General features: G+C 49.1%; 1 protein-coding gene across 2 annotated transcripts in view; it reads right to left on the bottom strand.

Moving 5' to 3' along the window:
• The window catches only part of VPS13A (vacuolar protein sorting 13 homolog A), a 1,844,906-nt gene that overhangs the window by 1,338,270 nt on the left and 485,900 nt on the right, over nucleotides 1–20,736 (bottom strand). For both annotated transcript variants that reach the window (XM_069230089.1, XM_069230094.1), the window contains exon 25: nucleotides 15,058–15,230. In XM_069230089.1, the coding sequence (XP_069086190.1) occupies nucleotides 15,058–15,230 (173 nt within the window). The remainder of the gene's footprint in view (nucleotides 1–15,057; nucleotides 15,231–20,736) is intronic.

Below are 20,736 nucleotides of genomic sequence, written 5' to 3' on the forward strand. Positions count from 1 at the left end.
TCGACTTGGACCTTCCCTGGCCATGGGGCCCTTGGTACCATGGGTACCCTTTACAAGGGACTTAACTGTGTGTCATGGGTGTGCCACTTGTGGGAACAATGGTACAATTTTTGGGAAAGAACACTGGTGCTGGGGCCTGGTTTGCAGGTTCCCAGCACACCCAGTCAAGTCAGCATCAATATCAGGCAAAATGTGGGGCGGGGTAACCATGCCAAAAGGGGCACTTTCCTACAGATGTGTTTCATTCTCACTGTCAGTCCACTAGGCAAAGTCTCCTATCAGTAGAGTTTTGGCATGGTTGATGAGAAAAGAGGAGATGGCTTCAAGAAAGGACTGGTGAAAGTGTGGCTTGTATTCCAGGGGTCGAGAGGTGTGTTAACATAAGTGGGGGAAGCATGAGATTCCAGTGTGATTTTCAATTTTGTCTACCGCAGGAATATTAAGAGGGGTTAATTTGGAAATTTCAGGTGCTTCTTAACTACTGCGGCTACACTGTCTTCCGCTTTGCCAGGGGTTCAGTTAGCTTTGAGGATGTAGTGTTTGTCAGGTAGTACGGCAAGGATATCAGGGGAGGATTCCTCTGTGAGCCAAGTTCTGTTAATAGCAAAGCGTCTGGGGATTTGGACTCAAGTAAATGGAAGATTTCTGTTTGGTGTTTCCCCATGAAGTGTGTATTTAGGTAACAGATTGCTACTTTGTCAGGGTAAATGCTGTGGGTACAAAACGTGGAACAGGGTTTCACGTCAGAAGGAGGATCAGCTATGTCGTCAGTAATAGGGTCTAGGTCACAGTTGGTAAGGTAAAGATTTTTAATATAATTTGAGGAATAGTTACAAATTTGGGCATAGCTTCTGGCCCCTTGTCCCTACCAGACCAGACCAGACCAGACCAGATGCTTGCCTTTGGCCCCCCGCTGCACGAGTCAACGGTTTAATGGACATTTAAATGTCCAGGAGCACATAGCCTTAGCCATTACTGAAAGTCAAGTAGCGGTCTGATTCCCAGTGTGGTTTTCCGCAAGGTGTATGGTGATAGTAAAAAAGGTAATTTTTTAAATTAACTAAATAACAGTGTCTTATTCAAGAATACCAACTGAATTAAACAGTTTTTACAATAGTGCACTATGCCCCACTTTTCAATTGTTACCACTGCTTGTCCGCGGCTTAATGGACATTGAAATGTCCGGGAGCATGTACCTCCACCCACTAATGAATGGCAAGTAGTGGAATGGTTTCCTAGTTAGCTCATACTGGTTCGCTTCTGCACCGCCTGACCTTTCTTTGCACCCACATCTCATGAAGAGTTGGTTGTCCACCAGGAACTCATGGGAACAATCAAGGTAGAATGCCAATGCTCTTTTTGGGTCCAGGTGGTGGATTCTCTCCTTTTCCTTATAAGGGTGTGTGCATAAAAAATAGGCAAAGCGATAGATTGGCATACATGAAACGGTGCGACCACTTTTGGCAGAAAAGAGGCCCTTGTGTGAAGCACCACTTTGTCTGGATATATAGAGAGGTAGGGCGGCTTTGATGATAAGGCCCGCAACTCACTCACTCTGCGGGCAGATGTAATTCCCATAAAGAAGGCTGCATTCAATGTGAGAAGCCTGAGAAGACAATTGTGGAGGGACTTGAAAGGAGTGCACATCAAGAAACTCAGAACCAAATTAAGATCCCACTGGGGCATAATGAATGGAGAGGGAGGGAACATATCAGTAAGACCCTTAAGGAAACTATGTACAATAGGAGACTTGAACAAGGATAGATGATCAGGCAATCTCAAGAAAGCAGAAATGGCAGATACATAGCCCAATAGTGCACCCAAGGCAGAGCCCTGTTGGGCAAGGGAAAGAATGAAAAAAATAACCTCAGAGAGAGGGGCAGAAAGGGAATCAACATATTTTTCTGCACACTATCTGTAGGAAAGTGCCATTTTTGGACATGGTCACCCCCACTTTTTGCTGACTGCCATTTAGGTTTTATGACTGAGGTGCACTGGGCCCCTGCTAAGCAGGACCCTAGAGCCAATTTACTTTGCCTAAAACAGGTAAAATGTGCACAACTGGCACACCCTCCTTTACCTCTGTAAATCCTTACTAAAAAGGTCACCTCGTACCTAGGGCTTGAGTACTGTAGAGGGTCCCTAAGCTCTGCAGCGCACAATGTGCCACTCTCCCATAAAGCAAGTTGTACACAGCTGACATTACATGATGCATGTACCGGTGCAAGCCATGCAATAACACATGACACACCATCTGCGGTCCATGCCCTGCTCACTGCATCTAAATATATGTAAGTAACCCCTACAGCAGCCCTTGGAGCCATAACGCAAGGTACATTATATTTGATGTGAGGGCATGTCTGCATGAGCAGATATAACCCTGTCATGTCTAGTCTGGTTAATAGGGCATTGCAAGTAAACCGGGAAGCTATCTTAAGTTATGCAGTGCACTTGTCATGATGGGTTCCCTAGCTACGTAATGACTTCACTGAAACCTATGGTGTTTGGCATCAGCCTTGATTTACTAAGACAAGGTGTTTAATATCAGTCTTGGATTTATTATGACCTGCACCCAGAAGGTGCCTACTGGTCTCTTAGTGTGCTGGCTGATTGGTTTCGACCAGCCTACCACCACAGACATGTTTTAACCCCCTGGACACGAGAGCCCGTGCTCTCAGGGGCCAGAAACAATGCCTACTCCGGAGGAAGGTGCTATCACCTACTCCAGCAGGATGGCTAGTGAATCTGCATACCAAGGCCAGGGCCTTCAAAGTCCCTTCCACCTTTGGTATTTGACCCTGGCTTCCCCAGACCTGGGATTGCCACCCCACTGCCTTGAGGCCAATTCGGCAGCAGGAAAGGCGAAAAAATTAGGCAGTAGGCATGTTGCACCTTTGGACTAGCCAAAACCCTAGGGTGGGCTACCCGAAGTGGCCAATCAAGGAAGGGTTTCACTATCTTGATTTTAGTGGAACGAGGAATTCTGGGACAGGGTTATGCCCACTCGCCACAGGAAGTGGTCATATGGGGGTCTAGCCACCCAAAGGATAAGCCCATTGGTTACCACCATACACAACCCCTAAACACTCCTAAATTGACTATTTAGGTGGCTCTCTGATACAGAAGAACAGATTCGTCTGACCCAAAGAAGAAGAGTGGAAAGAAGAGCCAAAGGAGCAAGAATTGTGGGCGACTGGTGGACTTCTGGTGCAAAACCCCGCCTGCCTACCAACCTACTCCTCACCCAACAATCACAGCATCAGGACATGTCCTGCAGCTGTGGGGACACCAAAAGCCATGACGTTTTTCCAACACTTTGCTAACACCTCAGCATCTCCTTTGGAGTGGAGGAGCCACTTCCCTGCTTCCTACAGGCACCAACCACAACATCAGGTGCACTGTTCTGCTGACCACCGGGTCCACCGATGCCTAGGGGGAGGTCAAAGTGATCCAAGAGGCCAGTCCTGTCTCCCTTCCAAGAAGGCACCAGGATCAACCGGAGTCAAGCTGCATCAATAATTGGGGGTATAGGACCTCTTGCAACTACCAAGGCTTGTTGAGATCCAATCCGTATTCCAACATCACATCTGAAGAACAGCCATCGAGGGACGTCAGCACCATGTTTGGTCTCTCTTCTTGCAGGTCCCCCAAGGAACAGTGGGCACCTTGACACCAACGACAAAGACCAACTGCACCCGAGCTCCCCAGCCCGGGTCCACGACATCCAAATAACTTGTCCCCAAAGTCCTCCCTTGCAGTCTCCTTCTAGGTGGCCTCCCCTCGTCGCAAACTGACACAGGACTCGACTAGCAGTACTGCAACTGGACGTCTCCAGGGCAGGTAAAACTGTATTGCTGGTCTTGCTTTTAACCTTGCACATTTAGCACCCCACTAGCCACGAGAACTGTTTGGAAGGACTCATTTGCAGAAAGGTACTTTGGAACATTTACTGTGTAAAAGCGCATTTGAGTAAAAATGTTACTTACTTGCTAAGTCTATACAAATTGCAACAGTCTTCATCTTCTTGAAAGCATTCCTGTGTTGAAACATAATATAAGCAAAGTAACCATTTTTCTTAACATTGGTCCAGGGTGCCTTCTTGAGTGTGTCTCATTTATTGATTCTGTGTGTTCAACAAATGCTTAGGACAGAGAACTTTTGGGATTTTTACCTTTACCCCTGTAAACCAATAAGGGTCGCCTTTAATATCTACATAGTGTACCCCTACATTTGGTACACTGCATAGATAGCCAGCTTCTTACACCACACCACAAATTTCTTCCAACAAAATCTTGGTGGAGGGGCGTCTGGCTGCCAAGATGACGTTAAAGACTTTAGGAAGAAGGTCAAAAGTTGTCAATTGTCGCTGCTTAATCTCCATGCAAGAAGTTGGGGAGTGGACAGGTTCGGGTGAACAACCTCCCTGCTGCTGTGACAGAAGATCCTCCCGAAAGGGCAGTCTGATCGGAGGATTGATGGACATGCTCAGTAGCTGGGAATACCAAATTCTCAATGCCCAGTCTAGGGCCACTAGGATGACTCGGATCTTGTTGTTCCCCAGGAAAGCCTCTTGACAAAGGGCCCATGATCCCACCCTGCCGTTTGTTGCAGTACCACATGATGGTGGTGTCCATGTACACCCGCACTAGCCTTCCCTTGATGGAGGATTGAAAGGCTTTCAATGCCAGTCAAATTGGTCAGTGCCCTAACAGGCTGAGGAGGAGTCCAGATTCTGGCGGAGACCAAAGGGCTCTGATCTCCACCTCTCCGAGATGGTCGCCCCATCCCAGGAGTGAACTATCTGCCATTACTGTCAGATCTGGCTGGGGAAGTGTAAGGAAATGCCTCCTTGGCATGGTTACCCCCTGACTTTTTGCCTTTGCTGATGCTATGTTTTGAACTGAAAGTGTGCTGAGGCCTGCTAACCAGGCCCCAGCACCAGTGTTCTTTCCCTAACCTGTACTTTTGATTCCACAATTGGCACACCCTGGCATCCAGATAAGTCCCTTGTAACTGGTACCTCTGGTACCAAGGGCCCTGATGCCAGGGAAGGTCTCTAAGGGCTGCAGCATGTATTATGCCACCCTGGAGACCCCTCACTCAGCACAGACACACTGCTTACCAGCTTGTGTGTGCTAGTGAGAACAAAATGAGTAAGTCGACATGGCACTCCCCTCAGGGTGCCATGCCAGCCTCTCACTGCCTATGCAGTATAGGTAAGACACCCCTCTAGCAGGCCTTACAGCCCTAAGGCAGGGTGCACTATACCATAGGTGAGGGTACCAGTGCATGAGCACTGTGCCACCACAGTGTCTAAGCAAAACCTTAGACATTGTAAGTGCAGGGTAGCCATAAGAGTATATGGTCTGGGAGTCTGTTTTACACGAACTCCACAGCACCATAATGGCTACACTGAAAACTGGGAAGTTTGGTATCAAACTTCTCAGCACAATAAATGCACACTGATGCCAGTGTACATTTTATTGTAAAATACACCACAGAGGGCACCTTAGAGGTGCCCCCTGAAACCTAACCGACTATCTGTGTAGGCTGACTGGTTCCAGCAGCCTGCCACACTAGAGACATGTTGCTGGCCCCATGGGGAGAGTGCCTTTGTCACTCTGAGGCCAGTAACAAAGCCTGCACTGGGTGGAGATGCTAACACCTCCCCCAGGCAGGAGCTGTAACACCTGGCGGTGAGCCTCAAAGGCTCACCCCTTTTTTCACAGCACACCAGGGCACTCCAGCTTAGTGGAGTTGCCCGCCCCCTCCGGCCACGGCCCCCACTTTTGGCGGCAAGGCTGGAGGAAACAAAGAAAGCAACAAGGAGGAGTCACTGACCAGTCAGGACAGCCCCTAAGGTGTCCTGAGCTGAAGGGACTCTAACTTTTAGAAATCCTCCATCTTGCAGATGGAGGACTCCCCCAATAGGATTAGGGATGTGACCCCCTCCCCTTGGGAGGAGGCACAAAGAGGGTGTACTCACCCTCAGGGCTAGTAGCCATTGGCTACTAACCCCCCAGACCTAAACACGCCCTTAAATTTAGTATTTAAGGGCTTCCCTAAACCTAGAAAAATAGATTCCTGCAACTACAAGAAGAAGGACTGCCGAGCTGACAAACCCCTGCAGAGGAAGAACAGAAGACACCAACTGCCTTGGCCCCAGACTTACCGGCCTGTCTCCTGCCTTCCAAAGAAACCTGCTCCAGCGACGCTCTCCAAGGGACCAGCGACCTCTGAATCCTCTGAGGACTGCCCTGCTTCGAAAAAGACAAGAAACTCCCGAGGACAGCGGCACTGCTCCAAGAGAACTGCAACTTTGTTACAAGGAGCAGATTTAAAGACCCCTGCAACTCCCCGCAAGAAGCGTGAGACTTGCAACACTGCACCCGGCGACCCCGACTTGACTGGTGGAGAACAACCAACTCAGGGAGGACCCTCCGGCGACTCTACGACTGTGAGTAACCAAAGTTGTCCCCCCTGAGCCCCCACAGCGACGCCTGCAGAGGGAATCCCCAGGCTACCCCTGACCGCGACTGTCTGAACTCCATTTCCCGACGGCTGGAAAAGACCCTGCACCCGCAGCCCCCAGCCCCTAAAGAAACGGAACTTCTGTGCAGGAGTGACCCCCAGGAGGCCCTCTCCCTTGCCCAGGTGGTGGCTACCCCGAGGAGCCCCCCCCCTTGCCTGCCTGCATCGCTGAAGAGACCCCTTGGTCTCCCATTGAAACCTGAAGGAAACCCGACGCGTGTTTGCACACGGCACCCGGCCGCCCCCGCGCTGCTGAGGGCGTACTTTCTGTGCTACTTTGTGCCCCCCCCCCCCCCCCGGTGCCCTACAAAACCCCCCTGGTCTGCCCTCCGAAGACGCGGGTACTTACCTGCTGGCAGACTGGAACCGGGGCACCCCCTTCTCTCCATTATAGCCTACGTGTTTTGGGCACCTCTTTGACCTTTGCACCTGACCGGCCCTGAGCTGCTGGTGTGATAACTTTGGGGTTGCTCTGAACCCCCAACGGTGGGCTACCTTGGACCAAAAACTGAAACCTGTAAGTGCCTTACTTACCTGTTGAAACTAACAATAACTTACCTCCCCCAGGAACTGTGAAAATTGCACTAAGTGTCCACTTTTAAAACAGCTTATTGTGTTTTATGTAAAAAGTATACATGCTAAAGTAATGATTCAAAGTTCCTAGAGTACTTACCTGCAATACCTTTCAAATGAGCTATTACATGTAAAATTTGAACCTGTGGTTCCTAAAATAAACTAAGAAAAGATATTTTTCTATAACAAAACCTATTGGCTGGATTTGTCTCGGAGTGTGTGTACCTCATTTATTGTCTATGTGTATGTACAACAAATGCTTAACACTACTCCTTGGATAAGCCTACTGCTTGACCACACTACCACAAAATAGAGCATTAGTATTATCTCTTTTTACCACTATTTTACCTCTAAGGGGAACCCTTGGACTCTGTGCATGCAATTCCTTACTTTGAAATAGCACATACAGAGCCAACTTCCTACAGGAAGGGAGAGAGATCTGCCGCTGACCGAATTGCAGATGCAGATCCTTTCCATTTCCCTTTGAGATCTGGTCCACCATACTCTGGAGATGGGAGACCACAGCCTCTGGTGAGCCAGCCTTCAATAGCCAGCCATCGAAATGAGGGGAAAACTTGCACCCTTGATCTGCGCAGATGAGTGGAAACCATCATCACCACTTTGGTGAACACCATAGGGGTGCTGGTAAGGCCAAAGGGGATCACTGTGAAGAGAAAGTGCTGGTGGCCTACTGTGAACCATAGGTAATGCCTGTGGTCAGTTAGGACAGGAATGTGAAGGCACACATTCCTCAAGTCCACCACTAGCATCCAGTCTGCGGCTCCTGGGTCTAGGATCGGAGTGTGCTTGAGCATTTTGAGAGGGCACAGGTTGAGGATAGGACGAAGGCCTCCACCCTTTTTGGGTATTAGGAAGTAGTGGTAAAAACAACCACAACCCACTTCTGGCATTACACCCTTTCAATGGCTTCCTCGGCCAAGAGAGCCATAATTTCCTGGTGGAGAAGGGATAGGTGGTCCTCCGCTAGCCTGTCCTAAGTAAGTAGGTGGCAGGGGGGAGAAGCAGGCACAAAGAAGACAAGTGTAGCCCCTTCGGGCAATCTGCAAAACCCACTGGTCTGATGTTATAGACCAACAGTAGGGCATGTGATGGTGGATCCTGCCCCTGCTGGGTGCCCATGATGGTCAGATAGCAGACTATAAGTGTTTGGAGGCTGCGGCTGCTAGGGGGTGGTGGACTGGCCTGACCTCTGGCTAACCAACCCACAGGATGTGTGTTTACCGTGTACTTGGGCACACAAGGGCTGGCAAGCTTCTGCTGCGCGGTGGCTGGGAGGGTACACATGTGCCTGGAAGCCCCTTCGGTGGCCACAAAAGACAGACTGAGGATGACGAGAGACCATGAAAAGACCCAAGGACCTGGCCGTGTCCCTGCTGTCCTTAAAGTGCTCCAGCACTGAATCTGCCTTGTCTCTGAACAGATGGGAGCCATAACAGGGCAAGTCCATGTACGACAACAGGACATCCCCAGAAAAGCCAGTAGTCTTCAACCAGGCATGGCACCGTAAGGCCATTGTCAATGAAACCACTCTGCCTAGCGAGTCTGTATCCAGTACAAATCCGATTGTGAACTTAGCTGCATCTTTCTCGTCTGCAACCGCCTGGGAGAATACACCCTGGGTCTCCTCTGGAATCGTAGGGCAGCACCTGAGCAACTTTATCGTACAGAGCGTGAGAATGGCCACCCAAAACGCATGCGGTGTTCACGAACCGCGGTGCCAGGCTGGTGGAAGAAAACATCTTCTCAAAGGTGTCCAACCTTTTGGATTTTATGTTGAGTGGTGCTGTATGGAATGGACCAGGATTTACATGGGAGGTTGAGGCTTGGACCACCAAGATCTTCCGGGTAGTGTGTTGTGTGAGGAAGAAGGGGACCCCAGGGGCAGGGCGGTGGCCACAGGCAATCACACTGTTCAAGGAGTATCTTTGTCTGGTATGGCCCAGATCCCAAGAAGGATGTCAGTAAGAGCTTTGTTAAAGGGCAGAAGAGGTTTTGAGGGGGACACTCACGGCTGAAGCACTTCTGTCAAGATGTTTTTCTTGACTGCTATTGAGGGCAAGATAAGGCCCGGAACTTTGGCCACCCTCCTCACCACCATGCAAATGACACTCCCTCCTCTATAGCCACAGCAGGGGAAGACAGCATGGCAGTATCCAGAGAAGGGACCAGCCCGCTAGCTTTCACCAAATCCTCATACCTGTAGATGTTTGTGTCATAAGGCTGGTATTCTTCAGGGTCCTTTGTGTTGGAAATGGCCCTTTCAGCAGGGTTATCTCCAAACTATTTGCCTTCTTCCTCCCTATTTTCTGACCCTCTTCTTTTGTTGGCTTTAGGACGGCTAATCAGCGCTAAAGTTCATGTGCTATCTTCCCTAAAACATGGTATGGTTGGCTTACACCTGTTTGGCATATTTAACTTATCTGTAAGCCTCTTGTAAAGTGGTATACCACATACCCAGGGCCTGTAAATTAAATGCTACTAGTGGGGCTACAGCGCTGATTGTGCCACCCACAGAAGTAGCCTTTCAAACCTGTCTCAAGCCTGCCACTTTAGTGCCTGCATGCACAATTTACTCCCAAGTTGACTTGGCAATTCCAAGTCATTGCCAAGACCTAAACTTCCCTTTTAATACACCTAAGCCACCCCTAACATAGGCCCTGGATAGCCCTATGGGGAGGGTGCTCTGTATGTAAAAGGTAGGACATGTACTTTTATGTGCTACATGGCCTAGTAGTGACAGTCTATTTCATTTTTCACTACTGTGAGGACTGCTCTTCTCATAGATTTGCATCAGGAATTTCATTATATATGTCTATGTGGCCATTTCTAAACTGTGAGGAGTAGCGTGGGTATGTTTGGTATGTTTGGAATGGTAGAGCAAACTCCTGCTTACTGGTTTAGTTGGATTTTAGATATGCCATTTTTAGAAAGTGGGCATTTCTCTGTGGTTAAAACTCTAGTGCTTTGCAGCTTGACTCCAATTCATGTCTAGGGCAGAGTGACAGCTCCACTTGATACATACTTTCCAGACATCCACAACACAGGAGGGCGGGATGTGGCAGAAGAGGCATCTGTGCTTGGGAGACGGAGGGCCGTTCACACCTTACATGTCAACTGGCTATGTTCTGCCCTCAAACAATGGGCTGATTACCCCCTACTGATGTCTGAAACCAGGGCTGGGTTGGGAGGGGTTGTGTTTCACTTGGAAGGGTCCCTTTGAAGCCACCCCCTGAAAAAATACATTTTTGAGTACAAGTACAGGGGCTCTAACCCCATGATTTTAAAGGACTTTTGGAACTGGGACTGAACCTCTGTCAGAAGGACTGCTGAGCTGCACAAAGGGCTCATCTGGACTGCTGTTCTGCTTGTTGCCCTGCTTCCTGCTACTGGCTGGGCGGCCTAAAGGGTTTAAAGGATTACTTTTCTGCTTGTTGCCCTGCTGCCAGCTGTTTCCCGACTCTGGCCTACCTATACTCTCCAGGCTGTACAATAACCAGAGGACTGCTGAGTTAACAGGAAGAACCAGCATTTGAGTCACTTGCTCTCATGTGCTTGCCTGCCACTCTGCTGCCCCCCTGCTCTGTGCCCAGTTTTCTCAGAGGTCTCGTTGGTGTGTCCCACCTGTTGATAAGGGAATCTCAGGGACACCAAAAGATCCCCTCTGATCATTGTTTTCCGCTCTCCCCCATTCGTATCCAGCACGTAAGGAGGCGCTGACTTCTGCTCCTTGACTGTCCTAGTTAGCACCTGGCAAGCGCTTCACATTTCCCCCTTATCTCCAGAGGAGTCTAGTGCGCAGTGAGCACTTCCTTAATCATAGCTGCCCAAACTGTGGTGACACATGCTTAAGTACTTTTGGGCCCGATCAGCACAGGTTGTGCTATATCTGTGAAGCGCATCAGTTTCTCCCTCAGCCCTGTGCTTCCAGAACCAGGAGAAGCACCGACTCGCCAAGGGAAGCTCCAGACTCGCAGGGCAGGTTGTCTAGCAACACAACACACACTACTGCCATCAGCAGAGGGTGGGGCCCAGCCGCCACCACCTCCACTTGGGTCAGGATAGCAGTTTCTCGGGTTCTTTGATCAGGTTGCTTCACTGTGCACTCGCGGATGGCCGTCTCCACACCTACGAAGGTGAGGTACCCCGAGAGGTCCACACGCCTTGGTCTGCAATGTGTGTCCCATTCCCCGAAGATAGATCATATGTTAGTGGGAGGAGGGGCTGGAAACCGCTGTAGCCTTCAACCACACCTTGTTCATCCAGGAGCACCATGCAAAGGAACACTACTGTATTACCTGTAGTAGGCACCCCATGCCCCTGGGCCCTACCTTCCTCTCCCCTCCAGGCTCTCTTAGGAGTACCATAACCCCACTAGTAGAGGGGCAGGGGTCCCTGTAGCAAGCTGGACTTGGCACTATTTGTACATCAAAGATGATACTTTATTTGTGGACTTGGGGTGGTAATTGATGTGTGCCTCCTAACAAAACTGCCGCATTTTTCTCATGATGTATGCATACACTGACAGCATAACAATCTTCTATTAAGTAACCAGTAACTGAGTATTCGGTCTATGACCTATATGCTAATATATAAATATATTTTCATACACACTGTGGAATCTCTTTTGTGGAATATTTATTGTGCAACTGTTGTGAGTGTGTTGTGCAAACGCTTTACACATGACCTCTGAGGAGCCTCACTACTCTGGCTCAATCTGCCATGGGGTGCGCACAGGTTATTTTTAGTGTGTAACTTACTTGCCTTGACACCAGTGGTGGGTTCTGCCTGGCTTAGGTGCATACCCTATCCAAACAGCAACCACATTTCTAACACCTACCAATCTTCCCTGAGTCATAGCCCATTAGAACAGGACTGAGGCTCTGGTTTGGAAGGCATGGCTCCAGTCAACGCTGGAGTTCGTGTCTAACGATGCCATTCCGGCTTCATGACAGAGTAGGGGATCATAATGGGGAGGGCACCGTCGACATCGGGACTGGCGGAAGGTCGAGGTGGCACGACTGGCTTTGGTCCTTATCCAACATTGGATTCGAAGGACCTGACTAGTGCCGGGAATTAAGCCACCTGCGAGGAATGAGCAGGGGTGCGTCCCGAACCCTTGGGCCTGAAGGCATGCCAGAGGGAACGTGCCGCCCAAATATGAGATGCATGGCCTCATAAAATTCTTTTAATTGGGAGGGGATCACTCCAGCACCCACAAATTTAGAGAGGTGCAGACGGCCCAGGTGCTGGCTTTACCGTGGAACCAGGCCTCAAATAACGATGCTCTCTAGTCTTGTCACCCAACAGACGAGGTGAAGTCGAAGAGCTCTTCAACTTCTTTTTGTGGTGGGACTTGCCCAAATGACCCGATGCCTTAGAGTGTGACAAGGATCTCTGACTCAGTGACTACTCCTGGGACCTTCCTCTCGACCTGAATCTTGATCACTGCAGCATCGCATGACCAGCCACCGGGAGCTTGAGGGATTGATCCCTCAAGGACTTCAGGTTCATGGTGCGGCAATCGGAGCAGGCTTCATACTGTGGTCATGCTGGAGGCACCAAAGGCATACAAGATATGGGTCCATCACCGACAACAAGTGGCGACATGCGCCACAGGGCTTGAAGAGATGAAATCACTACACACCAGGAGGAAAACCTCAAAATGACTGACAAAATGTTTAGTAAAAAACTGACTATGGGGTAGCTCTCCTCCACATCGGCACTGACTGGTAAGGAATAAAAAAAACTGACATTAGCTTGTTGGAGTAGCACCAATATAGCTACCGTGCACGTCACGTCCAGGGCAGATGATGCAGGCGATGCCACAGGGGACCGAACAATGCTAGCTACCTCTGTGCAGGGGTACTGCTCAAGAAAAATCTCCAGATATAGTCTCACACCTGGCGATAATTAAAAAAGTAAGGAATCTCCAGCTAGAAGTCCCTATCAGAAGGGGTGACCCCAGCCGAAGTACCTCCGTCAAGACGTTAGTCTTGACAGCCCTAGAGGGCAGCTGAAGGTCCAGGACCTCGGCTGCACTTCTCACCACTACAGCAAATGAGGCTCCCTCCCCAAAGGAGGAGAGACCAAGCCACTATACATGAAGGTGTCCAGACCACTGGCATCTGCCAAATCCTCACACCAGTTCATATTGGAGTCTAGGGGTTTGCATTTTTCAGGGTCCAGTGCCCCCCACCCCGATCTTTCCCACGTCCTAGCCCACAGAAATATGACCCAGGCTCCGGCTTCGAGGGAATGGCTCCAGTCGGCGCCAAAGTCAGTGTCTGGCAACACCACTCCGGCTCTGTGTTAGAGTCGGAGATAAGAATGGGGATGGCACCACCAGCAGCATCAATAGTAGGACCGGCACAGGGGAAGGTCAAGGTGGCTCGACCAGTGCCAGTTCAGATCCATCTGTGTATCCAAGGGGACAGACTGGTGTTGAGGGTGGACCTGCCAGAGGGGGAACCAGTAGCAGCCCCTTCACAACCTGTGGGGCCCAAAGGCACTCCAAAGGGGACGGGTTACCCAAATAAGAGGTGCATGGCCTCATAAAATTCTTGGAGTGTGCTGGGGTTTGCTCCTGCTTCTGGAAACGTAGGAATGCGCAGAGACACCCAGATTTAGTCACAACCAAAAAGCCAGGAGTAAAGTGACAACGCCAACGCCTCTCATTCAATGACTGGGTGAATTCAAACACCTCCTTGAATTCTCGCTCTTCTTCTTCTTTAGGGACTTACGGGAGTGCGCCGACTCTGACTGCAATGAAGAACAATGGCTGTGTGCCAGATACCGGGACCTTACTTTTGACTAGGACTGGGACAGTCGTGACGTAGCACGTTGTGAGGAAAGAAGCTTGGGAGACCTCTTTCTCAAGGCCTTTGGGTGCACAACGCAACAACTGACGCAAGTCTTGCCATAGAGGTCATGCTCAAGATAACAGAGACACATTTGCCTGTGACAGGTGCCACAGGGCTTGAATCCACCCTTCCTCGTTGACATCCCTGCCACACCAGGAGACAAATCTAAAAACAAATGTTGACAAAAAGATTAACAAAAAAAAAGATTGACTGGGGTTAGCTCTCTCCGGATCTGCACTGACTGGTGTGGAAAGAAAATAATTCACAGCCCACTGAGGTGGTGCCTATATAGACACTGAACATGTCACTTCCAGGGAGGACGATGTCACGCGATGCCACATACCGGCGTGCAAGGGTCCTGCTCATCGAAATTTCCTAGGGATAATTCCAAGGTAAGGAATCTGTGGCTAGAAGTCTCTATTAGATGTCATTTTGGCACTCAAATCCAGAGATGCAAACGGCACTGGTACTATGTGAAGCAAGACAGGCAATCAAGTGTTTTATGGGGTACAACCATCATTCCAGACCCTACTACTTGGCTGTATACATGGTGGAACACTACAGGAATAGAAAAAACGACCCATTCACTTGAAAACAAGCATCAAGAGTCACGAGTGAAGGGGCCCCTTTGCAGCATTTCCTTTCTACTGAATCCCCCGCGCTTACATGGTCTAAATATCTTCTGGTGTACTGACTTATCAATGGGTTGGGTTCAGCCTAAATTTGATTTTTTTTGCCTTGGTGTAAACTAAGTTAAGAGAACACGGTTAGGGGCCTACAGATTAAACCAAACTTAAGTTACCTCACTCTAACTTGAACAAAGTCATCTTCCCTGGTGTTTGGGGTTGAAGCGTTCATAGTTTGTCTGTATTTTTTTTGTTTTTGTTTTTTTTACTCCTAAACTGTCTCAGTCAGATTCTCAATGTAGGCAAATGTACTTGTAAACATCTCAGTTAGAAATAAAATGATTTGGTCCATAAATACTTAATGCCAATAATACTTAGTTAAAATGAAATACATTCATTTTGCATTTAATCAGTTTCAAACAGGCAAGATACAAATACATTCATACCTCTGGTATTTCAAATCTCATTTGAAATTCAGTCATATTCTTCAAAGATTCCTGTTTCTGTAACCTGTTTCTTCGCATGCTACCAGATCTGCTTAAGGAACCAGTAGCTACATCAAAAAAAGTAACATCATCCACTGGACTGCTCGGAGCATCATAGAATTCCTCCTCAGTATCTACAGGTAAATAAAACAAATAAACACACAACTGATTGTTATTTATACACTGACTGATAAATATTTATTAAACAAAACACAAACAAGTATAGTAGCTATGCTTTTGTAGGAGTAGCTGTAATACTGAATTAAAAAAAAAAACTAATTCAGACTAAGATAAGTTTTTGTAACTGCATCCAAATGTTTCAAAGTGTTTCATGTGTAGGAAGCTGGTCTGGTGAGCACCTATGGTGTTATCACCTTATACCAGGTCCAGGTATCCCCTAATATTGAGGTGTAGACAGTGTCTAGGAAGCTGGGGCTCTTAGAGGTGGATGTGGATCAGCAGCCAAGACGTATCCAGGAGACATGCAAAGCTTATGCAATACCAATACAGCCACACAGCACTTACACACAAGAAGGAATCACAAAGTGTTACAAAAATAAAGGTACTTTATTATGGTAACACAAAAACTAAAATACTGTATAGGCAGTACTCCACTAGGATGTGAGTAAACACGCTAATATATATACACATTAGAAGTCAGTGATTAGCATAGAAAGCAATAGTAAATAGTAAAACAGTGGAAATAGTGAATGCCCTGGAGGAGACCAAACCATATACTAAGTCGAAGTGGGATGTGAAAGGCAGTCCCCCACCGAAGGAAGTGGAATCAGTAGAGGGGAGCTGGAGGAATTAGGAACCCCAAAGGTTAAGTAACTGGGTGCCCCCAGAGACCAGGCGAAAGGAGGTAAGTACCTGTGTTTTTCCCCAAACCCACAGGAGAACTTTGGAAAGGAACTGTGCAAGACCCAGACAAGAATGGAAGAAACCAAAGGTGGATCCTGAAAGAAAAAGACCTGCAAAAGAAGGGGACCAGGTTCATTTCGAGATTGAGTGTGCGGCTGTGGCAGGAGCCACTACCCACCCCCCACTGTGGATACAGGACCAGTTCGACAGTGGATGAAGAAAGTCAGCGGTGCAGCACAGGAGCAGAAGAGGAGTTCTAGGAGTGATGCAAGTGATGTCCCACATCGGAGGTTGTGCTGCAGTCAGTCAGTGGTGCTGGAAAACCAACAAGCCATGGCAAATACAAGAGTCGGTGAAGAAGGTTTTGCAAGGCTGAGGAGGACCATCAAGGCCCAGGGGACTCGACCCAAGGAGGGGGGTCCGAGGTGACCCTCAGCATGTGGGAGAGTCACAAGAAGAGGAGGCAGCCCCCACAGGCAGCAGGCACAGGAGTCGCAGTGAGGCCCACTCAGCACACCTGAAGAGATGTCCCACGTCGCTAGAGCAGCAGGCAGGAGACTGCTATGCAGGGAAGAGTGCTGGAGGCTGGGGCTACACGGAGCCTGAAGATCCCTTGGAGGAGGAATAAACAAGCCTTGGTAGCTGCAAGAGTCGCCATGCACAGGAGTACTGACCTGCAATGAAAGGCAAGGGCTTACCGTCTCCCAAGTTGGATAGCTGGTAGAAGGGACCAAGGGGACCACTCCAGACCACCACCTGTGATGCGGGATCCACTCACTTCCGGAGGAGAGAGGGTCCACGCAGCCGGTTGGGGCTCCAGTTGGTGCCTGCGGATGCAGGGGAGTGGCTCCTTCACTCCAAGGGAAATTCTTTCTTGCTTCTTGTGCAGGCAGAAGACTCGTCGCCCTCAGAGGACGCGCAGCCAGGAAAATGTTGCAGTTGCTGGAAGGAGCCGGAGAAACAATGTTGCAGAGCGCAGTCATCGCTGAAGTTGCAGATTGTCTGTTCCTGGAGGGTCCAGTTGCAGTCCTGGTGGCCAGAAGATGAAGTAAAGGATGCAGAGGAGTCCTGCTGGAACCTTGTGTGTCGAATCTGAAGACCCACCCTGGAGGGAGACCCTAAGAGCCCAGGAAGGGGGACTTGTCAGCTAGCAGGGTGACCAACTATCAGGAGGGGGCTAGAAAGTCACCTTCCTCACCTGGCCACTCAATGCCCCCAGGGGCCTCTGCCCACTTTGGATTCAAGATGGCAGAATCGAGTGGCCATCTGGAGGAACTCTGGAAACCACGCCTGGGGTGATGATGGACAGGGGAGTGGTTGCTCCCCTTTCTAATGTCCAGTTTCGTGTCAGAGCAGGGACAGAGGGGTCACTGGACTGGTGCAAACTGGTTTATGCAAGGAGGGCACCAAATGTACCCTTGTATGCACAGCGGTGGCCTGGGGAGGTTACACCTCCCAAGCCGTGTTACTCCCTCCCCCAAAGGATGCCCTTTAGTCTGCCTTCCTCTGCTTGAGCTGGTCAAGCAGCAGGAGGGCAGAAACCTGTCTGTCGGGGGGCAGCAGGGGTTGCCCGGAAAACCCCAGAGGACTGGTAGGAGCAATGCTGTGGGTCCTCTAAGGCAGTGGTTCCCAACGTTTTGACATCTGTGGACCCCCACTTTATTATTACTGGAACCCGGGGACCCCCACTTAATCATTATTGGAATCCAAGGACCCCCCACTGAGGCATTACTGAAAGCTGTGGACCTAATTTGATAATATTTGTTTTTTTCTAAGCAGCCGCGGACCCACTGAGGAGGCTTTGCGGACCCCAAGGGGTCCCCAGACCAAAGCTTGGGAATCACTGCTCAAAGGAGCCCGCAAAGTGCATGGAATCATACAACCAATACTGGCAACAGTACTGGGGTATGATTCTGACAAGTTTGATAGCAAACATGCCCAGGTTCAGAATTACTATTATGTAGATTGACAAATTACCAGAATTACCATTATGTACCTGTGTCCAAAACACGGGTGAAATGGCTTCCCCGCACTTACGAAGTCCAGGAAAATGGAGTTGGAGTTAGTAGGGGAACCTCTGCTCATGCAGGGGTGCCCTCACACACAGGTACTTGTACCCTGCCCTCTGGGCTAGGAAGGACTGTCATAGGGGTGACTTACAGTGACATGTAGTGAAGTTGCTGGAGAACCTTCACAGGTCCTGTGGGCCAACTGGACTCTGGTCATGGGCATAGAGTGGAGAGGTGGGTCCGGAGGCGTTTTCGTGGTTTCTCCAGGGCAGAGCTTTTTTTCTTTTAAAGTTGGTTTCTCCCTGGCCAGGTCTGCTGTTCTTGGGACAGCTTGATCTTTATCGAAGGCAGGCAGTCCTCTCAAAGCTCTTGAGGTAGTTAGGCTGCAGGACAGGTCGTCTTTTAGCACAGGATCATCGAGGGCTGCAAAGAGGCCAGTAGGACTGAGGCCAAGTCAGTTAGTGTCTGCAGTCCTCTCTGCTGACGCAACTCTATAGCGTCTGACTCTTCTTAGGGCATCAGGAATCTGAGTTCTAGGGTTCAGAGGTGCCACCTAATTACTGAATGTAGGAGCATTACAGGAAGTGCCAGGTGGCATCCAATGGACTACTCACCTTTAGGGTTACTGCACCCTTTTTACACCCACTGGGAAGTGGGCATTACACTAACCCTAGTGGTCTAACTCCTTTCAAAGAAGATGGAGGAATTTAAAAAGTACTGTCCACTTCAGCTCATCCACCTTAGTGGTGGGACTTGCATGAATTGGGCATACCAACTAATTTAACTAATTTTTCCACCTATTCTGCTGCAAAAAGTGTGGTCAGGACATGGGGCTGGTTATTTCCACCATCTGGAGACGACAAGGGGCTTGTTATTTCCACCATCTGGAGACATGGGTCGCATTGCAAAGGCGACAAGGCCTTTGAAGCTCCCTGCCCTGGAATGTCCATCCTGCCTGGGAGAGGAGGTAAAACCTATGCCAAGAGCCGGCGTTTGTCTCTGGGCCTTGAGAGAACTGGCTCGAACTGTGGGATCCAAAAACACATCTGTGATGGCTGAACTGGTCAGGACCAGTTTGCCAACACACTAATAGGTGGTAGATTTTCCGGGGACATCTCTAGGGTGCCCTCTTTGTGCATTTATTCATAAATCCATCTCTGGTATAAGTGTGAGTTTATTATTCTGAGATGTTTGACAACCAACATCCCAGGGTTCAGAGAAGCCATCATGTAGCTGGGGAACTCGTAGTGACCAGTTTCCAGCACATGCATTTAAAATGGCTTCACCTTACACTTACTATGTCTAGGAATCGAAAAAGTCATAGTAGGGGCACATTTGCACATGCATATATGCCCTCACATGTAATATAATGACCCTGCCTTAGGGCTGTAGGGCCTGCTAGTGGGGCGACTTACATTTATGGCATGCAGTGTTAGGGGACATGGCACACAGGCTGTGTGCTTTGTCGAGTTTTCAATTTTGGGAGCATCTTGTCACGCAGCCTGTTATTGCAGTTTGCATAAGGTTGGTACTGGGTCCCTCAGTGTGGCACAAGTTGGCTGCAGCTCTGAGGGGCCCTCTTCAAGACCCATGCCCTAGGTACCAGGGGTACCATTTACTAGGGACTTATAGGGAGATGAAGGCCGGACATTTAGGTATCAAGCAACAATTTCAAAGTATAAGGTCACTGCTAAAAATAAAAAGGGGATGGCCACAACCAGATGTGAAGATTAACTACTGATCAAAAATAAATACAGTCACCTACAAACACAGCAGGCTTTTTTACTGTATGCCATGAGCCAATCCAGGCTATCCGCAACATGCTTGTGTAGGGCTTCCAGCCACACCCCCTCCTAGAGAGAGTTTCAGGGCTCATATCTACTTACTCTAGTGTCAGGTTCACAATCAGCTCAAGTTTCTTAACTTTCATCAGCAGGGTTTCAATGTTGCCGTTCCATTACATGTCCAACATCCAGAAACCAGTCATGTCTAACTGTCCCTATCTCCAAAGGGCTAATGTTTGCGCTAGAGTAGTGGTAGCGCAGATCCTGGGTTCAGGTCCACTCATTCACTGGTTCTTAAAGTCAGGATAGTCTACAGAAAATTTGTACATGTACAGTTGAACATCAATGCCCATGAAATAGCACAAAGGCTGCTTCAATGCACTAGTGTAAACCTGCAGCCTCCCAGGAGAAAAGATGTTTCCCATGTGTACCAACTTCCCTTGGTGTATTCTGTCAGAATCAAATACCTGGGCATTTGGGTGACGCTGCTACCAGAACTTACCTGGAACCGTTGGTGAAAATGACAAAACAAGAACTGGACAAATAGCAGTCCCTCCCACTGAATGTATTGAATGACATTGCTCTTTTTAAAAAGATGATCCTGCCAATGTTTTTGTACGTCTTTCTGAACACCCTGCTCATCATACCCCAAGCATGGTTCCGATCAAAGGAGCGTATAGCCACCTCTTTCCTGTGGTGTGGTACCCCATCCCACCTGGCCATACAGACCTGCCAACGTAATCCGTATGAAGGGGGCCTGGTGATGACGAACCTCTTTCTCTATTTTTTAGCCTCCTATTTATTGGCAGTGCATGACTGGTTTAATGGAGGATGGTCAAACTCAGCCTATCATCTGAAACTATTGCTAATGGACTTGACCCAAATCCTAAACATGCTTTATGGATCTCCTATCCCCTTGGTCACTGCCACCATCACCAGCCTGACGATATCCTCATGGAGAGCCACACTAAGGCACACCGCTG

The sequence above is a fragment of the Pleurodeles waltl genome, chromosome 1_1 (genome assembly GCF_031143425.1).
Source record: "Pleurodeles waltl isolate 20211129_DDA chromosome 1_1, aPleWal1.hap1.20221129, whole genome shotgun sequence".
NCBI classification, from domain to species: Eukaryota; Metazoa; Chordata; class Amphibia; order Caudata; family Salamandridae; genus Pleurodeles; species Pleurodeles waltl.